We start from the raw sequence: 22,749 nt of genomic DNA, 5'->3' as shown, positions 1-22,749 counted from the left end.
ATAGATAAAACTTTACAGCCCTGACTTTTAGTCACATAGTTGAAAGTAGTTACTGCTGTTCTCACAGAGGTTATCACTGTTTATGATTCACTGCACGCTTCGATGGAAATTCTCTTTTCCCATGTTTGCCGAAATCTGTTAACTGATCCGGTCATAGAGATTAAATTATCAGCTTTCTCAAAAATTGAATTTGGTTGGATTTTTTATTTTTTTTTATTTTTTTGCTTTATTTCCCCACACTCATTGCTGTCTCTCCTCTCCCCTCAGGGCACAAACATCGCTGCAGGTCGCGCCATAGGTGTTGTCATCGCTACCGGCGTTACCACAGAGATCGGTAAGATCCGAAATCAGATGGCATCCACAGAACAGGAGAAGACGCCGCTGCAGCAGAAGCTGGACGAGTTCGGCCAGCAGCTCTCCAAGGTCATCTCCCTGATCTGCGTGGCTGTGTGGGTCATCAACATCGGCCACTTCGGAGACCCCGTCCACGGCGGCTCATGGATCAGAGGGGCCATCTATTACTTTAAGATTGCCGTGGCCCTGGCCGTGGCCGCCATACCCGAAGGCCTGCCCGCTGTCATCACCACCTGCCTGGCCCTCGGCACGCGTCGCATGGCCAAGAAGAACGCCATCATTCGCAGCCTGCCCTCCGTGGAGACCTTGGGCTGTACATCTGTTATCTGCTCCGACAAGACAGGCACCCTCACCACCAACCAGATGTCTGTCTGCAGAGTAAGTGTCATTCAGGAAACTATAAAAGGCTTTTAACTGCTGGTCATACAGTTTAGCACGTGGACCAGCACATAACTGCACCTTTTAAGACAGCTGAATTGGTTCAGAATGTAAAACGAATCCTAAGTATTTAATATCCACGTCCTGTTGTTTGTTTGACGTTTCATCAAAAGCCTTTGGGAGTTTCCTTTGTAAAGGTGTCGTGGCGGTGAAATCTACTGGATGAATTCTCTCTTTTTTTTTTTTTCTTCAGTGCGAGGAGGGCTTTAACAGGGATGGAAAATCCTTGCGGTTTTGTAATGTTTACCTCCGCTTTGGCAGGTTTGAGATAGCTGCTGGTGGAATAGCACAGGCTGGCATGACCCAGCAACACCCAGCGTGTTAGAGAATATCACCAGAGTAGCTCTCACATGCATAGCAAAGGTTCCCAAAATGTCACATTGCCTGAATCAACACAATACAGTGATCCATATCCTGATCTGTCTTTTAGGGTTTCAATGTACAAATGGACTATTTATGACCACATTAGATGGCCAGCTCTAAAAGATCTTATCCGCAACTATTCACGGGTAGTTCTGCAGCACATGGCCTCACCCATGCCTTTGTCTATTAGTGTGTGTGTGTGTGTGTGTGTGTGTGTGTGTGTCTGTGTGTATGTGTGTGTATGTGTGTGTGCACACAAGCAAACAACACATAAGCACCAAGCAAATGCCAGGACTGCTGTTTGTCTTGGCTCCTGTTAAGGGCTATTCTAGGTCTACACAGTCAGAGCACAAACACACACACACACACACACACACACACACACACACACACACACACACACACAGTCTTAGCTAATGCCTCTTGCCCTGACATTCTCCACCTCACCTCTTACCTCATCTAATGACCTAGGAAGACGTACTTGGCAGTATGAGAAGGGAGGCGCAGAAGTTATATCCAGACAAGGCTGGTATCACTGGTCAGTTTTGGCAGCTCATTCAGTGATTTCCAAAATAGAGACATAAAAGGTTCTAGAATTTCACTTGTTTGCAAAAAAAAAAAGTCTATAGTTGATATACACATTTTGACATCTGTAGTAAAAAGCCTTTATGGGTCTAAAATCTCTGAAACCACATCAGAAACTGACCAGCAGAAAAACCTACTCCGATGTGCCTACATTAATTTTCCTTAAAAGAGAAACCTGATTCGAAATAGACTAACGAGTGATGAGACCTGATCCAATTTTGCAGTTGAACTGAACAGCCCCTAATAAGGAGAAAAACACACACCAACACTGGCAGCAGCTTGATGTGCTATCAGTTAACCAGCAGCCTCGTTCGAAAAAGAACAGCAATGCAATTCTAATGTTCCAGAAATGAGTTCATAGAATACTAATTCCAAATAATGATTTGTTTATTCGATAAGTCTAAATACTAGAAATGACTGAATGTGCTTTTTTCACCTCCTGCACTATCAATGTAAACCTTCTGTTTCCAGCTTTGGAAGTAACAGATAGTCCTTCTCTAACTATTTATCATCTTTGAATTAAAGTCCAAGAAGGATTGTCACTCATTAGAATTAATGATATCATACTGCTTTCCTAAATTCCTCTCCCCCATGATGATTAGAACAGACCGCGTGATCAGGGTTTATGCTGCGAAGACTCGCATCAGTTTGGATCCGCACAGGTATTAGACATATTAACACGCGAACCTGAGACCCACAACAATAAAACGAGGCCCGAGCCAAACCAATTAGACTGAGCATAATTTCCTGTTCCAGACCTGGTCTGGGTTCCACAGGACACATAAAGACCTCCAGTCTGGAGCCGATATTACCTCTGAAGCTGGATGAAAAGCACAGCTGGGCAGAGATGTGTTGCCTTGGTTGAGGTTATGAGGGCTCCGGAGCAGGCTGAATGTGACAGGCAGCCCGAGACACGTGTCAGTCAGTTGAAACCTGACCACATGTTAAAGTGATCCTACAGATGGATTCTGCTGAGCAGCGTCCAGTGTGACGACAGATGATAATGGTGAATGTTCATGATGGAAGTTAAAGGTTCAATATGTAAAAATGAGCATCTTGTGCAATTCATACTCAAAACAAATCAAGTATACAGGATATTTCCAGAATAACTGCTTCTGACCGTAGCTTCCATCAGCTAGTTAGCTCAGTTAGCCGTGCAGCTAGCAGTTGGGACTGAATATTTGTGTTTGCACTGCTAGCACAGGAGCTTTGGACGTGGATAGGCCGGGGCACGCTGGTTGGCATGCTAAAATAATTAAATATCTCTGCAACAAAATCTCAAAACGGCTATTTCTTCACATTCTCTTGATAATGTCAGTACATTTTTGAATGTTTTCAACTCTTGCACATTACACTTTTAATGCATTGCATTGGCTGTAATGGATATGACTCACTGCAGTCAGTTTGCATACACATTTTATATCCTTGCCATTTCAACGTGGAGTTGGCTTCAGAGGTCTTTGCACTTCCTGCACAGCAGACACTCGTGTTCCTGCCATATGAGCACTCCTCCCTCACCTTGCCCACCGAGATGACGCGGAGTATCTGTGTGATTAATGCGTAGCGGCAGGGAGTTCCCTCGTACAGGGAACCAACCCGGACAGAAGCGGAGCGAGGCAGGCCGCCGCTGGTAAATATTGACTTCTGGCTGCACCTGTACTCCCTGGCCTGCTGCTCTCGGCCCTCTGCTGGGAGATAAGGAGGCGCATACGCACGCCAGCTCTCACAAATACAAGTCAAACTTCCGCTTTACATTTTCTTTTTCATCATGGTGTTTCCTGGAGATAGCAATTTGGGTGCTTGCTTAACTCCGCATGCACACTGTGACAGTTTTTTTTTTTTTCATGTTTTTTTTGTGCGTCAAGGTTTGAATGCCCGCACGACTGTTTGCTCAGGATTATCCATCTGTGCTTATTCTCTGACTGGTCTCCAGCCAGTGGCCCTGATAGCGCCATGTGTCTCCCTTGCCTCAGGGGCATCCCCTTTTCCACAGGATTTCCAGGGATTCCCTTCTGTATCCTGACATTGTACTTCCCTTTTCCCTCCACACGCGCACACACACACACACACACACACACACACACACACACACACACACACACACACACTCACACATAAGAAGGGCTACTCATCATTCATCCCCACAGCAGCTCAGAGGAAATGAGTAGCAGAACTCAAACTTGTGCCACCTCTGAGTCACGTGGATCACACCGGGCCTTGTTTCCTTGGAGACCACAGTGGATCTGGTAGAAAACTGACCACAGATGAAAGAGCAACCTTATTTTCTTCCTTAGGCCCTGCTGTGTGCGTGTGGTGTGTGTTTACGTGGAGGCTATCGGGTCCCCGAGTGATCATCATTGTTGATTTGTAGAATAGTGGAACAGAGAGTTCCAAGCCTGGGGCCTAAAATGAAATGAAAATTTGGTTAACAAAAATATGGGAAATCAGTGGTGTGCGGTGCCAATATTTCAGTCATAATTTTAATGTTAATTTTGGGATATCTTTTAAACTTAGTTAATGTCCCAAGGCTTCCCTCGCTGCCCGAGGTTTAAGCTGGTTACTAGAAGACAGAGATTCAGTCAATCAGTATTTAACAATCCTGACTGGCTAACCTTTTAAATCTTACATGGCTTTTTGAACTTAAAGTTGCTCATATTCAATCCTGGTTGATTCAGCGACACCCATGGTTAGTGCTGGTGACCTCAGGTGTGTTTTTAATTATACTGCAAACAGTCCCCGAGCAACTGCTGTGCCAGAAATACAACAGTGGAGCAACTGGTGTGTCTGATTACAGTGCAGCCAAACAATATCGCAATGCTGTGATAAAGAGGTCCGGCAGTAATTAACCTTTTCTTCCATCGTGAATGAATATGAGACATTTTCCAGATAAGAGCAGGGCACGTTAATGTAGTTTGACTCACTGAGAAGGTTATGGAGCAATGCAGCCTGTCATTGAACAGATGAAATTAGCTTCTAAAAATGCACAAAATGACCAAGTCTTGTTGCCTAGATGCATTTTTGTATGTTAAACTCTAACCACTCCAGTGAGCTTCATGCGCCTGCTTCACATCATAAGCCACCCCGTGTTTCATCTGTTCATTTTTAGTGTGAACTAGCAGGGCTGAATTAACTCGGGCAAAACAAGGGCCCCAGTGAGCCTGAGCCCGCTGTGTTCCCAAATTTAGTTGAAGTGCAAATTTAGGAATATGCACCATGTAGGCAAGAGATCAGCTAAAAGTAATTCACTTGGTATTGACACAGGGGCACAAGAATGCTGTGATGCTGTGTTAAGATGCCGAGCAGAAAACTGTGAGACCAATTTAACCGAGACGAACGATGGCACTGCGTTGCATATATCATTTTCAGCGTCCCTCGTGCATAGGTGGGTCATTTGATTATGCGTTGGCGTGGCCCTCACAGTGAAACTTCTGCATTGTAAAAAGAGGTAATTACAGAATGTAAATCCATTTAATGGCTATTGCTAAAGAAAAAAAAAAACTAAAAAAAAAAAACTGCATACCATTAAAAAGTATATTCATGAATTTTAAGTTTTGAACAGACTTGATTCTGATATGGTGAAAGTAACTAATGATATCCGTCCCAATAGTACCACTGTTCACCTGCGTGGGAAGGAAAATGTCAACACTGTCGGTGTCAAAAAATTACAAATGCAAAATGGCCTGTTCTGACAAAATCTATAATTTCACAGGGGCTATAAACATGATTCATTATGACAGTTATTTATAACTGACTTTCATCTTGTCCAGACTCGCCTACATCAGTAGACTTAATGTAGTAACCCTCTTGCCGCAGTCATAATTACTCCTTTAAAGGGCTAAAGTGGGCCTTTTAAGCTCATGTGCGATAGGGACGACAACGGCTACCCCTCAGTCGAAGTCTGTCATCGATTTTGTGTTCCATTTTAAATTGGTGGGTGCTGGTGAATCGCACACACACACACACATACAGTGACGGAGGAACCAAATTTAAAGAAGTATCTGCTTCATTAATTCTTCAATCAGTTGGATTTAATGGAGTCTCAGACAAGTTAAATTAGGTCATGGGGGTGTTTTCCGTGTGTGTGTGTTTACTGTTGGCTGAACTTGAGAGTCAAGTTATTAAAACAGCTGAATATTAATAAAGCAATGAAGGTCAAGGGCAGTCTCGTGACCTATTCCTATTGACGCACAGAGAGGCCTTAGGCTGTGAATGGCGGTGTATGTCGTTCTCACAAACCACCAGGCACAACACTTCCACCTTGTTTTTATCCTTATATTAGTATTAGCGGTGCATCGTAGACCGCCCTTCCCGGGGGAATTTCAGGAAGAAGATTTGCCAGCAAAGCAGCCAACAAAGCAGATCCTTGGACAGCTCTGGGACTCCAGAGCAGAGTCCCGACTTTTCTCCGCTTTGCTTTCCAGCAGTTGACTGGAGCGCGTATGGCAGTGCGAGTGACTGATGAAGCTTTGCATCAAGACATGTGAGCGGTGCAACTCCCATGTTGTCTGCGTGTTTAGAAATACTCAGGAATCGGGGGAATAAGGCAACGTTACAGCGACTGCTGCACAGACTGGCTCGCAGTGGATAAAAGCCCTCGGCCGTCAGGGTTTCTTGACTCTTGGTCGCAGTTTGAACTCTCTTGGGTGACCCTTTTCCAGGCAGAGTACTTCCTGTTTACGTCCACTATTTGCTTTTCAATGATGCTTTTTCAGTCTCTTTATTTTTCCGGAGCAAGTCAAGAAACAAGGCTAGAATAATTGGTCTTTTGTTAGCTGCATCCTGTGTCTAAGTATTTACTCAAGCTGCAGCCTTCACTGTTTATCTGAAGTGTGTTTTGACACCATGCCACCTTCCAATTCACACACAGCCCGACTGGAAGCTGATACACCACGGCAGAAAATTACTTCTGGCATTTTGACTGCTCAAGATGTACTGAAATCACCACTACAGTTCCACGTTTGGCATACTGTGACAACAGAGGTGTTATATCCCCTCTGCGGGCACATTAAAGTCAAGGACAGGCCCACCCCTTAGAGCTGCCCTTTAAATCCAGTTTTTATTATATTAAACATTCAGAGATTAACTTCCTGAACCACGATTTTCATCTTAATCCCTGAGCATGGGACCAGGGGTCTTGGAATTTTCCGAATCCGTGATTCTACTCGACTTTGATTTCAAGGTCACGATTGGATTCAATCAGCCATATTGTTGAATGTAGCACTTCAAGGGCGAATGTTCAAATTTAGATTATCTATTTAGAGTTCAATAATGGTAACTTGTTTGGCAAGTCAACTGGGAACAAACTGTTCAAAGCAAAAACAAAAATAAGAGTCACATGGGAAGGATAATGTGACGTTTTTACAATGCTGCATGTTTCTGTATTTGAGGTAGTTGCTGTAAGAGAGCAGGAGCTGTGATCGGAGCTCTGCCCTTTTGACACTGTGAGACCATGGTGCAAAAGTTACATAGTTGCGCTTTAAATTTTGAAAAGGTTTTTTAAATAAAGGTTGATTGAAGTCACTTTGAGGGGGCGCATTGTGTCATCAAAATATATGAAAATACAGAATACATATTAGTATGTTTGTGGGTTTTTTTTTTTTCTTACCCTTGATTGAAGCTATAAACCTTCATTGCTTATTGAATGCCAAGATTTTATCCTGTAGATGCACCATTACAAAATATGCATACATTCCACCTCCTGCACGTTATTTTAAATGCGTTCCAGCGTGTGGGGACCATGTAAATGAAGGCGGAATGGAGGTAAAGTGCTCCTCAAAATGCACTGCGGTCATTACTCTAACTATCCACTCTGCAGTTTTGCTCATTAAGCTAACCATATTGCCTCCGTTTGTGTTTGTGTTTCTCCACTCCAGATGTTCATCGCAGACAAGGTGGAAGATTCAAACTGCTCCCTTCATGAGTTCTCTATTACTGGCTCGACGTACGCCCCCGAGGGACAAATGTGAGTGTCACATTTTAAAGACATATTACTTTTATTGGGGATAATAAGCAGACTGTTTTGTGAGCTTTTCGAGCTCGACGAAAGAATTTTACTCTCAACTCAAATTTAATTCTATCTGCCTCTTTCCCATCGTCATGGCTCTGATTAAACTCTGAGTAAAAACCAAAGTATAATATAAATAGCTGTAGTCGAGCAAACTGTGATTTGTCACATCAGTGCTAATGACTCCCCAAAAAATGCTTCTGGCTTTGCTTTACGTGTTTCTATGGCAATTTCTGTGAAAACCAGGGAAATAGTAATCCTGGAGGCTTCTGTTGCACATTATGTGTGCTTGTTACTTCCGTTCATAGTAACCGTCATATAAAGCCTCCAACTATTCTACTTTTGGTTTTAATAATGTTGAAGTGAAGCGTTCACTTGGGCAGATGAACTGGGAAAAAAAACAAAGCGTCAGGTTTTCAGTTGTGTGGTCACTTGGGTTTGAGGAGGAATGTAGGTAGGTGGCGAGCTATTAGGTAGGAGAGAGCGTCTGCGGCTCATTGTGTGCGTGTTGTTTATTTGGCTGTTTGGTGAGTACAGCATTCTGACTCGGCATGAACCTGTCGATTTCATAACAGCAGAGTGTGGGTTATTGTGTGGGAGCCTCGCTAGCAACCGTTTGCAGTCTCTTCTGGGAAGGGATCCATGGTTGTCATGCAATCAGCACTGCTTGTCAGGAACACGCACACACACGCATGCGCACGCACACATACACACACACACACACACAAATTCACACAGACTGTTTACTACTGTACAGCCACTGTTTCTTCACTCAACTTTGGAATGCTAAACAATTGAATGTGTTCCCCACTCATACATATTAATGAGGCTCCTGTTTTTGAGGTGTAGTGAACTGTGAAGTGTTTTTCCGAGTTATTTTGCTTTTGTGAGTGACGTGTGTGTGTGTGTGTGCGCGTCTGTATTTTTCTCTCAGACTGAAAGGAGACAGGCCCGTCCAGTGTGGAGACTATGATGGACTTCTGGAGTTGGCCACCGTGTGCTCTATGTGCAATGACTCTTCACTGGACTACAATGAGGTCATTAAAACACACACACACGCATACATATACTTGCATATTTGTATAGTTAGAATTTGCCTCTCTTCTATGCCTGACATCATGTTTCTATGCAAAATAAACGCGTCTGTAAGAAATACAGGATTGTGTAGGTTAGGTGTCTTTACAGTATGCAATGCATGTATACACACACTGCAATGACTCCATAAAATGTAGAACAGGAGTGCAAACACATGACAGAAAGCCTTCTCTTCTTTTCTTATTTGGCTGAGCTAATTTTACCCAGATTTATGATATATTTTTATTTTTTTTTCTCTCTCTCTGCTTTGGATTGCTTTTTCTCACCTCTTTGTCATCACCATGGTATCGTGGTAACTGTGATGAGGAGAGAGGCCAGGGAGAAGGCACTTCTCAACTCCCATATATCCTCCAAGGCTACCTGTTTGTGTTCTTCTTCTAAATGGACGTTTTGCCACCAATTTTGTACGGTTTTTTTTTTGGTTTTTTTTTGAAGAAAGAGCCCGAGTGCGAGATCAAAACACACTCGTACAGGTGAGAGGAAGGGGCCATGGAGCCAAGAGTCGGAGCGGAGTGCGGTGTTATATTGCCGTCTGCGCCCCCTCAAACGAACAAACAAATGATGTGTGGCGTGCCATTACTGCGTCACCTCACCTGCTGCACGTCTCGGCGGATGGGGCCGCGCTCAAAAACACTTTGCATGTATGACTCAACGTTTGCAGAGGCAGAGCTCAATGAACCACAGAGTCATTCTCCTGTCAATTTCGAGAGAGTCGCTCACGTGTAACAATGGAGACGGTTCAAGTCTGTTTCTGTTTAGACTTCTCTAAAACGTGTCACTATAAAGGGTGGAATTTTAGTCACTCAGCTCGCTCAGGGGAAAAAAATACTTTCTGAATCCAGTCCAGCTGCATGTTTTTTGACGTGTTTCTGTTTTCTCGCAGGCCAAAGGCGTTTATGAGAAGGTGGGTGAAGCCACAGAGACGGCTCTCACCACCTTGGTGGAGAAGATGAACGTCTTCAAGACTGATGTGTCCGGACTGAGCAAGGTGGAAAGGGCAGGCTGCTGCAACTCGGTAGGCTACATGTGGAGAGGAGTTTGTGACCAAGAACTGTGATGTTATCAGTGAAAGTTTATGATGAATGAAATTTTAAGCTCATGGCCAAACTGTTAAATAAGTGAACATTAATTAAATGGCTTACATATACCATAAACCCTCCTCAAAGGAGACCTAATAGACACCTGAAATGCCTCGTCAGTAGCCCCGCCATCACCATGTCACACATTTGCATAATGTATACCTAGAGACTAGTTTGGCACCTAAGAATTGATTTGACACAGCTGCCCTGTTGTTGCTAGCGGTACTGTTTCAGGCATGTGTGAGCTGACCAATCAGAGGAGACTGGGTTATGTGGCGGGCAGGCCTGTAAACCTATACTAGTAGTAACCCGGAATAAAATTAAGAATCTGAGTTCCTGAGAAACCTGAGAAAATTAGCATAACATGTCTCGCATTACCGAGAACAGATGGCTTACTCAACATGTCCTCAGGTTGGATATATTTTAGTCTCGAAAAACAGAAAAGAAAGACAGCAACTTGCATCAGTATCAGCAGATATTCAAATTCAGGTACCTGCATCGGCTAGCAGCTTTTAAAAAAGTGTCAGTGCATCTGTGATTGAAAGGGACCTCCACAGATTTTAAACATCTAGATTACAAAGAAGTGACCTTGCCTGACCTTCATAGTGCGCTCCTCATCGCTGCTTGAGGCTTCATTGGCTGTTAGTAGCATAACACACATGAATCTCCAGTCAGGTTGTATTGTGCGTAATGCCAGGTTTTGACCTCCTAGGAGAAACTATCTGTGTTTCTGCTGCAGTCCTGGAATGTTGTAGGAGTGAAGCACTGTATGTGCAATGTAGATGTGATCAATAATGTATGAGGTATTCAAACCAAGTCTGGTGGGAACTGTAGTCCACATCTTAATTCATTAATTCATCTACAGTGAGCATATTGTTGGCTTTAACAGCTGGCGTGTCTGCTGCAAGCTCTGCACTTCTCAGCATGAATATGTCAACAAGACTGTAATTACTCTGCTCGTTATGCTGTACAGTACACCGCCTGGCTGTCGGGGTGACATCATGTGCCCCGTGTCTGCGCCAGGTGATATTTTATTATTTGGTTCATTGTTTTATTCGGAGTGACGTGTGTTGAGTCAACGGGTTAGGATTTAGTGTCTCGCTAAAGGGCTACTTCATAAAGGTTGCTGATACACACATCTGTATGACTTCAGGGTGTGACCTATGATTGTTTGCTTGTGAGTTTAAAAAAAAAAAAAAAAGTCCCCAGCTTATCGTAATATAATACTTCATCTCCTGTGATAAGGTCAACGTGGACAGTGCTGAGCCTGACCTGTGCATGAGAGAACGTCTTGATTAGATTACTAAGCTGTTGTTGGTGTTCCAGTGCCGAGGGGGCCTGTCATCTGCCGAGCTGAAGTCTGTCACCTCTGGGTGCGAGCCTTTTCACTCCACTGTAGATAAAGGTCATTACAATCCCTGTTGGCATCGCTTCCAGCAAGAACAAAGCTCATCAGTGATGAGCCTTGTAGTGACAGAAGGCAGGGGCGGCGGAGAAGCAGAAGTCTGACAGAATATTTCCTGGATCGGCCCGGTTCATCTGTGTAATAGACACATGGATGAACTCTTAACAATAACATGCATCCTCAGCAGATTTTAGATGAGATGACCGTACCTTTTCCACGTCCCTGCTGGGTGCACACCGCTTGAAAGAGGAAGTTGGAGGAAGAGAATATTTTCCCCTGCTTGTCATGCCAAGACAAACCTCCATGTCTCTCCCTGTTTGATGGAGAGGAGAAGTCTGTCACACTGACAGATTTCAGGACATCCGTCTCCAGTCCCTCGACAGGGTGTGTGAACATCACAACAGTGTGACTGGACAGAGAGCATGATCTGCGTTAATCTTTCATGTGTACCGGATCAGCACAGACTCTGAACGAGAGGGACACCTACTGGCAGGAGAAGACTTGACACCAACTGCAGATATTGCAGTATGTAATGAACAGGGTTTTTTTTTTTTTTTTTAATCTGATGAATTCCAACAGTGAACCTGCAGTAGTCTAGTCTACCTCTTTGTTAGCATTTTGAACAGTTGTTATGGTTAACCGTCCACATACAGATCTCCATTATCATGTGATGCCGTGTGCAGGCATCTGAGGCCGCAGCCAGACATCCAGACAAGGTGTTTGAGTGCTCAGTCTGAAGTGTCATCCTTCAGCTGTCAGCAGCTCAGCCGAACCTCTCAGTCACCCACAGGCTGCCAGCCTGACAGCTGCCCACGAATACAGCTACTTAGTGCAGCCCCGGGGCTCTTTGTCACTTTTTTATTTTCCATTTCCTCTTCTTGGCTGACGTATTTTCTGCTTTTCTCACCATCTTTTTCATCCATCAGGTAATCAGACAGTTGATGAAGAAGGAGTTCACCCTGGAGTTCTCTCGTGACCGCAAGTCCATGTCGGTGTACTGCACCCCTGTCAAGCCGGGCTCTCAGAGCAAGATGTTCGTCAAGGCATGAATGAATAATACAATCACAAATTGACTGATTGATAATAACTCTAACAACAAATGTTTTATAAATAAGATGCATGACATACTGCTTGATTAAGCAGATAGTATGCCAATAAAAGATGCAAATATATGGACATGCATTTGAAAATACTAACATGATACTCAAACATGTTCTGATGAGGTTCTTGATGTTCCTCTCTCGTGTCAATTCTACCTCACAGGGTGCTCCAGAGTCTGTGATCGAGCGCTGTCAGTACCTGCGGGTGGGAACAACGAAGGTGCCGCTGACGCCCTTGCTGCGCGACCAGCTTATGGCCAAGATCAGGGACTGGGGGACGGGCAGGGACACCTTGCGCTGCCTCGCGCTGGCCACTCATGACACCCCGCCACGCAAGGAAGACATGGATTTGGAGAATTCCAGCAAGTTTGTGCAGTATGAGGTACAGTAGAGGACTGCCGTAAGATCTGGTGTTTAGCTCAGAAATCCATGTTGTTTAAATATGTCTTTTTCAAAGAATAACTCGTGACTCAATGACAGTTTGGGTAATATGCTTTCGCTGTAGATTGTGTCGCAAAGCATGTAAAGAATGCTAACCAGCTAGCCCCGGTCCATCCTGGTCCAAAGCTTCTGTCCCTTCAATTTCAAAATCAACACATCCTTGGTGCACTGAGCTCCAAGGTCCACACTGCTAGCTGTATGGCTAAAAGAGTTAACTTGGCAGCTACATTAAGCCGCAGTTTGCAGTTACTGTGGTGATATACTTCCCACTATTTGCTCTGCGTGTGAATTCAACAAGTGGCCAGATTTTACATATTGCACCTTTAACAGACGGCTAGGATAGTGATATTGATCTTCTCATCTAACTTTGGAAAGAAAGCAAATGAGCTTGATTCTCAAAATGTCAAACACTTCCTTTTACCGTCATCTTTGCGGCAGTGTTTCTTTTGTTTAAACCACGGCGGTGATTAAATCTGGATCCAAGCTTGTACAATTGGTTCCTCCTCTCCGGAACCGTTCTTTTGTTGCGTAGAATGTAATCTGTCTGATGCAGCCAAAACGAGCTGAATCCAATTTATGTGAAACTGAAGCGAGATTCTGTTCACAGATAGTCCTGTGCGACCTTAATCCCCCCACTTTTCTCTTTCTTTTTCTCTCTGTTTCTACTCAGCTGGGTCTCACATTTGTCGGCTGCGTGGGCATGCTCGACCCACCCAGGAAGGAGGTGATCGGGTCAGTGAAGCTGTGCAACGAGGCCGGTATACGGGTTATCATGATCACGGGAGACAACAAGGGCACAGCTGTGGCCATCTGCAGGCGAATCGGTATCTTCAGCGAGGACGAGGATGTGATGGGAATGGCCTACACGGGCCGCGAGTTTGACGACCTCCCGCAGGAAGCGCAGAGAGAGGCCGTCAAGCGGGCACGTTGCTTCGCCCGCGTCGAGCCGGCACACAAGTCTAAGATTGTGGGATACTTGCAGTCATTCGATGAGATCACTGCCATGGTGAGGAGACGTGACGATGACTCTTTCTAGTACATTCAACTTTTACACTTTACTCTGCTTCCTACGAATCCACACATTGTGTATCTTTTTTTCCATATATTTCTGTATGGCTTTTGCAAGTTGAAAAAAAAAAAAAAAGAAAACCTTTTCTCCTTCCCTTCAACTGTGCATTATTGGAATGACTTGCGGAGAAGAGGCCAGTGAGGCATGACATGTTCCAGGTCTCTCAGAGGCTGCTCTCTCAGACACTGCTATCAAAAGCTGTCATCTCCGGCCCGCTCTGCTGCTTCCTATCTGACGCACGTCTCAGATGAGGGGTTGATCCGGCGGGGGGGGGGAAGACGGGTGGGAGGGAGACAACAATATCACCATTTGCCTGTCAGACAGGCTCCACCATTCTCCAGTGTCTGAAGCTGCTTTGGGCCCTGCCATGACGGATTAATCCATTTCCCTCGTGTCTGGATCTCAAACGATAATGAGACTTAAACATAATGAGATAGCGGTTCATTTTCAATCATCGTTAGATTGTTGGACCCATCGCTTCTCTAATATACATGTAATGTGGGTATTTTAGGCATAAACGAGCAGAGAGGAGCGTAGGAAAATAGATTTGAATTAAATAAGATTTTCATATTGTTTTACTTTGCTTATATGTGGCGGACCCTGCCACCTTCCTCTGAGAACAGCTTGTTCATCCAGTTGTGGAAAACAATTATTTATTCTGCTATTTCTTATTACTTCAATCAATACATTTTTTCCTGAGTGTGAATCTCTTTTCCAAAACTACATACTTACAAACCACATGTACACAGTCAGTCTAGTTCGGGGATTTTCCGCCTAATCAGAACTGCAAATACAGTCCTGTGAGTCTTCTGGGGCATTAATGACACAAGAAATCTTCTCTCATCACAGACAGGAGACGGTGTGAACGACGCCCCGGCCCTGAAGAAAGCAGAGATAGGCATCGCCATGGGCTCCGGCACGGCCGTGGCCAAGTCGGCGTCTGAGATGGTGCTGTCTGATGATAACTTCTCCACCATAGTGGCCGCTGTGGAGGAGGGCAGAGCCATCTACAACAACATGAAGCAGTTCATCAGATACCTCATCTCCTCCAACGTGGGAGAAGTCGTCTGGTGAGGAACGAAAACCCGCTTGGGTACGAACATTGCCTCACTATCGGCCTGAGGTCCTCTGCTGACTTCTGTGTGTGTGTCCCCCTCACTGTCTTTCTCCAGCATCTTCCTGACAGCCATCCTGGGTCTCCCCGAGGCTCTGATTCCAGTCCAGCTGCTCTGGGTTAATCTGGTGACTGACGGCCTGCCCGCCACCGCCCTGGGCTTTAACCCCCCAGACCTGGATATCATGGACAAACCTCCCCGCAACCCGAAGGAGCCTCTCATCTCCGGCTGGCTCTTCTTCAGATATCTGGCCATAGGAGGTAGTATTAGCTCTGACCTGCAGATGTGTAATGTGATGTCACAGAATTGTCCAAATCACTGGGTCAGCCATGCAAATATTATTTTCGCAATAATGTCATGCATTTTACATCTAAATCCATGAGTCTGCCATCTCTATTAACTGTCACAGTACATGGCAATCTTGGGATGATTCTCCAGGAAGATGCAGTTTGCTGCTTTAAATTGAAAGGCTCTGAGCAGCTCACTTCATTCACATAGCTCAATATATGTATGCACATCTCCAAATGACAGTGTTCTAAAACCAATTTTCCAAACCCTTTCATCCTAACTCGCTGTCCGTGACATCTGCTGTAAACAAACGTCTCCCGCTGTTTTTCCTGCAGGATACGTGGGCCTTGGAACAGTCGGTGCCGCCACATGGTGGTACCTGTTTGACGAAGAAGGCCCGCAAGTGTCTTTCTATCAGCTGGTGAGTTGCGTTACCCTGCTCGGCCTCCTCTGCACGCGTACCGTCTCTCTGTCTTCTTTACGTCCCCCCCGCTGTCAAGACACAGCGATGCGGGTGATCGGAGCAGTTTGCAGAAATAGGAAAGGAAGTGAGACCCATGTGGTTTGATTGCGCACGGGGTGGGAACGAGGCCAAGGTTCTGCAGCTGTTTCCCACCACCCCGTCAGATCTAAGCGCCTTCGAACCAGGTCACGGAGGTCCCAGCGACATCCTGCTGACACGCATGCACATGCAAACACAGACACGCACTAACTCCCCCATCTGTCTCCCTACAGAGACACTTCATGCAGTGCACCGAGGAGAACCCCATGTTCAAGGACATCGACTGTGAGGTGTTTGAATCACGCTACCCCACAACCATGGCCCTGTCCGTGCTGGTCACTATTGAAATGTTCAATGCGCTCAACAGGTCAGTCATCTTCTGCTGCGATGTCGGGCGGGGGTGGACACTCCTTAAATGTCACGTCTGTCAGATATTTATCAAGAAGGAGACTCTGTCATCCAACGAGACAGCGCTGCCTTTGACAAAGAATCACACGAGCACGACGGGGAGAGCACCACATCCATCAGAAACATCAACTCTTTTCACTGCTGCCGGGCTCAACATTACTGTTTATAATGCCCCTATCTTTCAGATTTCGCATTTGGTTTAAAGTGGCAAGGGAATCAAGCTTTGGCACACATCTTAAGAAATGGAATAATGCTTATTTTAGCGGGCAGGAAATAAAAGGAACAGTGGTATGAAGGGAAAACTCCTAGTGATTTTTGCCAGGATTGCTCATGGAGCAAGTCAGTCAGTAGCTCCCTATAGAAGCGAAAAAAGGCCAATGTGGCATTTAGGAAAGAATCTGGGAAAAGGAAGGTTTGAATAAAGAGCTGGACGTCCAGTGAATATGTTCTCCAACACGGAGGCAGTCAGTGCTAACTGTCAGATGAGACACATTAGGCAGACTTGTTATGATTAATATAGACATTAATGTTACATTTAATTCATTTTGATGACAGTCTAATTAAATTGTGTGATCTTTGCAACATGAAAGCAAAACTTCCATGTAAGTCCTTCATGTCAAGCTGAGCAGCTACATTGTCAGCATGTTTTGATATGTTAAACCTCCGCCAACAGTTTGTCTGAGAACCAGTCCCTGGTCCGGATGCCTCCCTGGGTCAATATTTGGCTGCTGGGAGCCATCATCCTCTCCCTCTCCCTGCACTTCTTAATCCTCTACGTCGAGCCTCTGCCGGTAAGTATATATGGGAAGATTCCAGGGGTCACTAAAATGTAATGGGTCACATTCGTCACTTTTTTTTATCACCTACTAGAAACCTGTGCTCTCTGTGCAACGGCAGATTTTCTTTTTCTGGTTGTGATTTCGCACTCTGCAGCAATTTTGTGAATTCGCTGCACATGTGTTGTCAGGCTGCTGAAGATGCTTCCTTTATTTGCTCACGTGTTGCCTTCTTTTGCTTATGTTTGTTATCTTAAAGGGGAATTCAGGTATTTTTCAGCCTTGGCCCTATAGTTACATGTTTTGGTGTATAAATGATTCATACTTGGCAAAAGATTTGGAGTTGTTCCAGTAGGCTGCCTCGGCTGGCAGCTGCGACGCTGCTGCAGTGGCTGCAGTGAAATCCTTCGGGGCAACTGCGACTGTCAGAGTTGGATTGTCAAAATCATGTCGTCAACCATGACTCTGGACCTTTTGTTGGCAATTCCCCGAGGTAAACTCCAAACTCCTCTCCAGCTCTGAATCAAAACCAAGCACTTGTAGTGGACATAACGTCAGCCGCAGTTGCCCTGATGGATTACATTGCAGCCATGCTGTCCCTGTCTGCTGAGGTGACACAGATTCCAAAACTTTTGGTAATTATCAATTAATTGCACACCAAAACATGTCAGTGTAGAGCCCCGGTTTAAATATACCGCAATTCCTGTGCTTTGAGACGTCAGGACCACTCTGAAAAATGCTTCAACGCACAATGTCCGATGCATTACTGGACGTTTCTGACTGTGTGGTTTCCTCTGTCCTCCAGTTGATCTTCCAGGTGACCCCCCTGCGCTGGTCCCAGTGGATCGTGGTCCTGAAGATTTCCATCCCGGTCATCCTCCTGGATGAGGCACTGAAGTATATGTCCAGGAACCATCTAGAAGGTACGTTGAGCCTTTTGTCATGCGTCCGAAATCAATGAATGAATCTTCTGATGCTGAAAATCACATCTCACTGACACTGTCTCCTCTGCTCTTTTCTTTTTTCTCTCTCCTGCATTCCTAATTCAGCCTAAATTCTTTTTGTCTCACCTTCTGTGAAAAGGTACTCTTATTTCCAGCCTCCTCATGCTTTTCTTCTCTCTCTTCCGTAGGAACTCACAGCTATAGACTGATCAGATCACTTAATATGTTTTCTAAATGATTTTTTTTTTCTTCTTTCCCCGGCAGGTGACGAAGACAAGAAATATCGGAGGAGATGGCAGCGGAACTAAGACCTCTCCATCAACACACTCACACACTTAGACACACGCCTACCCTCTTCCCTTTACGAGCTAGGAACCTTTTCTCCACCCTGTCCTCGTTCCCCACTCCTGCATGTCCAACAGACCACCACTAGAAAACGAGCAGCGGCTTGCATGAGGGCGTGTGTGTGCGAGAGCGAGAGAGAGCGAGCATGCGTGTTCCCGCGAGCATGGCTTTGTGACGAGTGTGTGAGCGAATGAGCCGAGCGTGCGTGTCAACGGGCAGACACCGGCCTGTCTTTATAGCTGCGAGAAACAACCGCAGGAAAAAAAGAAGAAAAAAAAAAAAGATAAAACTCTGCTTTTTAAAGATTTCTGCTCATTGGTTTTTTTGACTGTACAGTACAAACATAGTGGTGCAGTAACTGGACTTTGGGGAGGGAAGGAGAGGGAGGACGGGGTTGATAACACAGGGCGTGGGAGGGCAGGAGAGGGGATGGAGTGGGGGGGGGGGGGGGGGGGGGTTTGAATTAGTACAGAGAACCAAAAGAGAGATTGAGAGGCCTGGCGCGGAGAAGAGACTGGCGTACACACTGGCGAAAAAAAGAACGGCATCAGCAAGAACGTGGAAGGTGAAAACAGCCGGCTCTGGAGGCGGCATGGCCAGCGCAGAGAGCCCGTCGTACCTGTGCGTGTGTGTGTCTGTGTGTGTGTGTGTGTGTGTGTTTGCGCACACGCAAAAACATTATCTAGAGGTACGGCTTTGGCTCCTGCCACCCACACTACTGGCAGCCAGCTCTGCAAGAACACGACCTTGTCAGCACAACACAATGGCATCTCTGGCCAGTTTGCCACGGCGCCGCCCCCCCCGTCACTCTTTGTCCAACTCCTGGTTGATCGTGTTTTATGCAGAATCGCTCTCTCTTCCTCCTGTCTGATCTCTCCATCTCTCTTTTCACGCTCTCTGTAGAGGAGGCAGCTGGGCGTCGGGGATGTTTTCTTTCTTTTTTTCTTTTTTTTTTCCCGGGGGCTCTCTAGTTTAGGGGTGTGGAGATATCGCTCCACCTAAAGGTGTGAATAGCTTTACGCTGCTTGGCCGCTTCCTTCCGGCTCTTAATTCGAGGAGCTGAGGCCAGCTCACGGATAGATAAATTAATTTAAAAAACTAAATAAATAAAAAATTAAAATGTCAAACATCAACCAAACCAGCATATCAGTAGAGTAGTTGTCAGCCAGTTCATCCAGCTGGTCCTGTTAAGCCTCACTTTAATGTCCACGTGCTGTGCTGCCAGTGGAGTTTTAGCTGTCAGACTATCTGAATTAAACGTAGATCTGGACAACAGGATCATGCTCTGGAATGATCGTCTCGGGGCATCGTGTTGCCGATCTCCCTTTAATTTCTTCAGTTATTTCCAACCCTGCACCAGCTCTAAGGTGTGTGTGTGTGTTTGTGTGTGAGCGCGTGCATAGAACCTTACTTGAATTAATTTGCCTAATTTGACTCGATAGGATTTCAGTCGTTGAATCGCACAGATGACGTAGTTAAAGTAAGTTAAGGAACGGCATCCAAACTGCTTGACTGTCTCCACTCGCTCGTGAACCATTTATATATTAAGCACATTTCAACATCCATGCCTTATACAGCCCACTGCACCTCCACATGACGTATGTGGTCGAAATGAATGTGTTCCTGCTAATCTCTAATTAGCTTTTTACCCCCACCCCACCACCACTCTCACTCATGCGCGTCCTGTCTGTCAGTGATGTTCATTGTGATCACTCGAGGTCTTAAGGACTCTGAATGTCCACCTGGACTGAAGCATGTTTGATAGGAGACCACGTTATGTTGTGCTTTTGTGCGCTGCTCCCTCAGCTCCTCCTGCTCTCTCAGTGCTTTAGCGACTCACTTGGGTATCGTTTTATAATGACTTAATAGTAATGTATTTGACTGAATGAACCCACCCCCACCCCAGGTTTTGGATTGTGTCTTTAAGTCTTAATTATGGGTTTTTGCGTTGGGCCCTGGTGCTCTGTGGACCGGGTGAGCGGTGTGTTTGGTCTCTTCCGCATAGGAAAGAGGAGTGTGTACATTCAAGGGGGAAGAAAAAACTTAGTAAAGGTGCCGGACCAGAAACGGGAAGAAGGAGCTGCAGTGATGAGTAAAATGAATTGTAATAAAATGTTTGATGACCGAGGTCTTTGAGGCACCTGTTGCCTGGGGGAGATATATGTGCGATTTTCTTTAAAAGATAAGTTCACCCGTGACTGAGAATGTAATCATTATGTACTCGCCCTCATGCTGATGGGAAGTTGGTGATGGTGGAGTTTTAAGTTCACGAATAATTTCTAGAGCTTCACAGCAGAACTTGGGACTTGTTTTGTAAAGAGTACCACAAGAAAACAAAAAGAGCAGCTTGTTCTTCAAGTCTCTGGAAGCCCGGAGATCCCAAATTGACTTGAAAATACATTATTTACACTCTATTTTAAGCTGAAAACTTCACTGTAGCCGCTCAGCTAAAAGCGTTAGCATGCAGCCTGTCTAGGTATCTAAATAAATAAATAAAAAGATAAATTACAAACATAAATTGCTCCATACAGCTCATCTGGCGGAAGCCCTGAGATTCCAAATTAATACGAAAAGACATTATTTAGCCCTCGCTGCACTGTCGGGCTTGGTATCTATGTCAGTGCGTGCTAACACTTCTAGCTCAGAAGCTACAGTGAGGATTTCAGCTTTAAAAAAGGTGTAACTAGCTTCTTTTGGAATCAGTTTGGTACGTTTTAAGTTCTGCTCACAATTGTTTTAACATTTTTTAACAAGTCCCCATCCACTTCACTTGTTCAGGAGAACGCTGCAGTGCTGTTCTACTGGGAAGCTCCAGCAATGTTTTTTGTACTGCAAAATTTCCCCCACACTTTCCATCAGCATTGGGGCATGTAAAGGATGGCTGGTCTGTCAGTTTTTTGGTGAACTTATCCTTTAAATGAATTTAATTGTGAGTTAATGACAGAAATGTGCAGTTGTTCCTTCCTTTACCTTCCTCTTCTTGCTTCCAGACCTGATATCAACACGCAGTACTGATTCCCACAGTTTGACATAGAGCCTGGTTTAAAATCCAAAGGAAAATCCACCCTTAAACACTTAAAACTCTTCAGTGGTCCATCTGCGGTTGCTTACAGGACTGTATGACTACTGTCATAGTCATCTATTTTGTTGCTTGGTGATGTTTTTATTTTTTCTTACTCCAGGGAATAACTAGTCAAATTTAGATGGCATGACATCATCGAATCCAGATCATTTCCAGTTCCACATGCTCTCTGGGCTCGCTATTGGAAACGCTCCGAAGGAAATCACTCATTGATGAAAAGTACATCACCAGGCGCAAAAACATCTCAGCCTGATGACAATGTGAGAAAGCGTTTGGGTGGAATATTCCTTTTTCATTTTAGACCAGAGGCTGGGTTTTATCTCGATTTATATAAGGATTTTGATTATACTTGACATAAAGACGTATCTTCAGTGATTTCTTCAGTTCATCTATTAAGTTTTTTTTTTTTTTCCACCACCATGAGAATGTGGCGCCTCTGTCCAGAGCAGCTGTCCCTGTCCCAGGTCTCCATGGCTCTGTAACATGCTGGCACTCTGGCCACCAGGCACTATAGGTCTGTATAGCCTTGTTATTTACTACTGAATCCTCAACTCTGTACAGAAGATGAGAATATGATCGCATGGAACCTTGTTACTGTAATAATAACCTATACAGTATATAATATTTAATTTTTTGATAACTTACATCAATGAAACTTACTTACCAACAACAGACAGACTTGCGAGAAACTTTTTTTTTTTTTTATTCGAGCACATGGTATCTAAGGATTTCATTTTGTTTTTGTTTTTGTTTTGTAGAATAGAAAGGTTGTTTCTTCATTGTTTCCGTTTGGTTTTTACAGTCGCTGGGGTTTTGTGTCTTTTACTGTAGGGCAAAAGAATATGATGTTATCATGTTTAAGGTAGACAAGAATCATGCTTACGCTAAATAATGACGATGACGCTGATCAGCTCAGCGATGGTTATGCGGTGTGAGAACGGTCAGGAATTTGTGAATGAACTGTGTCTGGTTTACACTGAGCGAAAAAGCAGTGATGAATCCTGGGATATGAAGTTTTATGACTGTACAGTGAAGGGCTTGGCGTGGGTGCAGGCTCTAGAGACCCCGCGACAATACTTTTGGGTCTGGCGGCTCTTCAAGCCCCGTACCATCTGTCAACAGTAACCACCTTTACTAACAGCGAAGGAGTGATCAGGCTCAAATCAATAACATCTGACTGCTGGTTCCCCATTTTCTTTGTCTGCATAGACGAGTAAACAGTCTCTAGAGCCTGAGTCCCGCCTCTGAGAAATTAAAGGATTCTCTGTATTGCCTTGTTAATATTAAATGTGGACACATAATTTTATAAATGACAAAGACGTGGAAATAAAGATAATTTATCTTGTTATTTATTCA

At 44.8% G+C, this 22,749-nt stretch overlaps 1 protein-coding gene across 2 annotated transcripts in view; it reads left to right on the top strand.

The window, feature by feature from the left end:
• Positions 1–22,749, top strand: part of atp2a3 (ATPase sarcoplasmic/endoplasmic reticulum Ca2+ transporting 3) — a 49,668-nt gene extending 26,919 nt beyond the window's left edge. Inside the window, exons 8-22 of one of the 2 annotated variants that reach the window (XM_037119387.1) lie at positions 268–732; positions 7,614–7,702; positions 8,679–8,781; positions 9,723–9,854; positions 12,250–12,366; positions 12,587–12,805; positions 13,535–13,870; positions 14,783–15,003; positions 15,106–15,308; positions 15,672–15,757; positions 16,072–16,205; positions 16,920–17,037; positions 17,828–17,945; positions 18,072–18,105; positions 18,231–22,749. In XM_037119387.1, coding sequence (XP_036975282.1) covers positions 268–732; positions 7,614–7,702; positions 8,679–8,781; positions 9,723–9,854; positions 12,250–12,366; positions 12,587–12,805; positions 13,535–13,870; positions 14,783–15,003; positions 15,106–15,308; positions 15,672–15,757; positions 16,072–16,205; positions 16,920–17,037; positions 17,828–17,945; positions 18,072–18,076 — 2,346 coding nt within the window. In that variant the 3' untranslated portion in view covers positions 18,077–18,105; positions 18,231–22,749. The remainder of the gene's footprint in view (positions 1–267; positions 733–7,613; positions 7,703–8,678; positions 8,782–9,722; positions 9,855–12,249; positions 12,367–12,586; positions 12,806–13,534; positions 13,871–14,782; positions 15,004–15,105; positions 15,309–15,671; positions 15,758–16,071; positions 16,206–16,919; positions 17,038–17,827; positions 17,946–18,071; positions 18,106–18,230) is intronic. The other variant, XM_037119386.1, reaches the window with a different exon arrangement.

This window comes from Acanthopagrus latus, chromosome 13 (genome assembly GCF_904848185.1).
Source record: "Acanthopagrus latus isolate v.2019 chromosome 13, fAcaLat1.1, whole genome shotgun sequence".
In the NCBI taxonomy this organism is placed as follows: domain Eukaryota; kingdom Metazoa; phylum Chordata; class Actinopteri; order Spariformes; family Sparidae; genus Acanthopagrus; species Acanthopagrus latus.
Note: the sequence above shows the minus strand (reverse complement) of the source record. Positions and strands in the feature narration are given on the sequence as shown.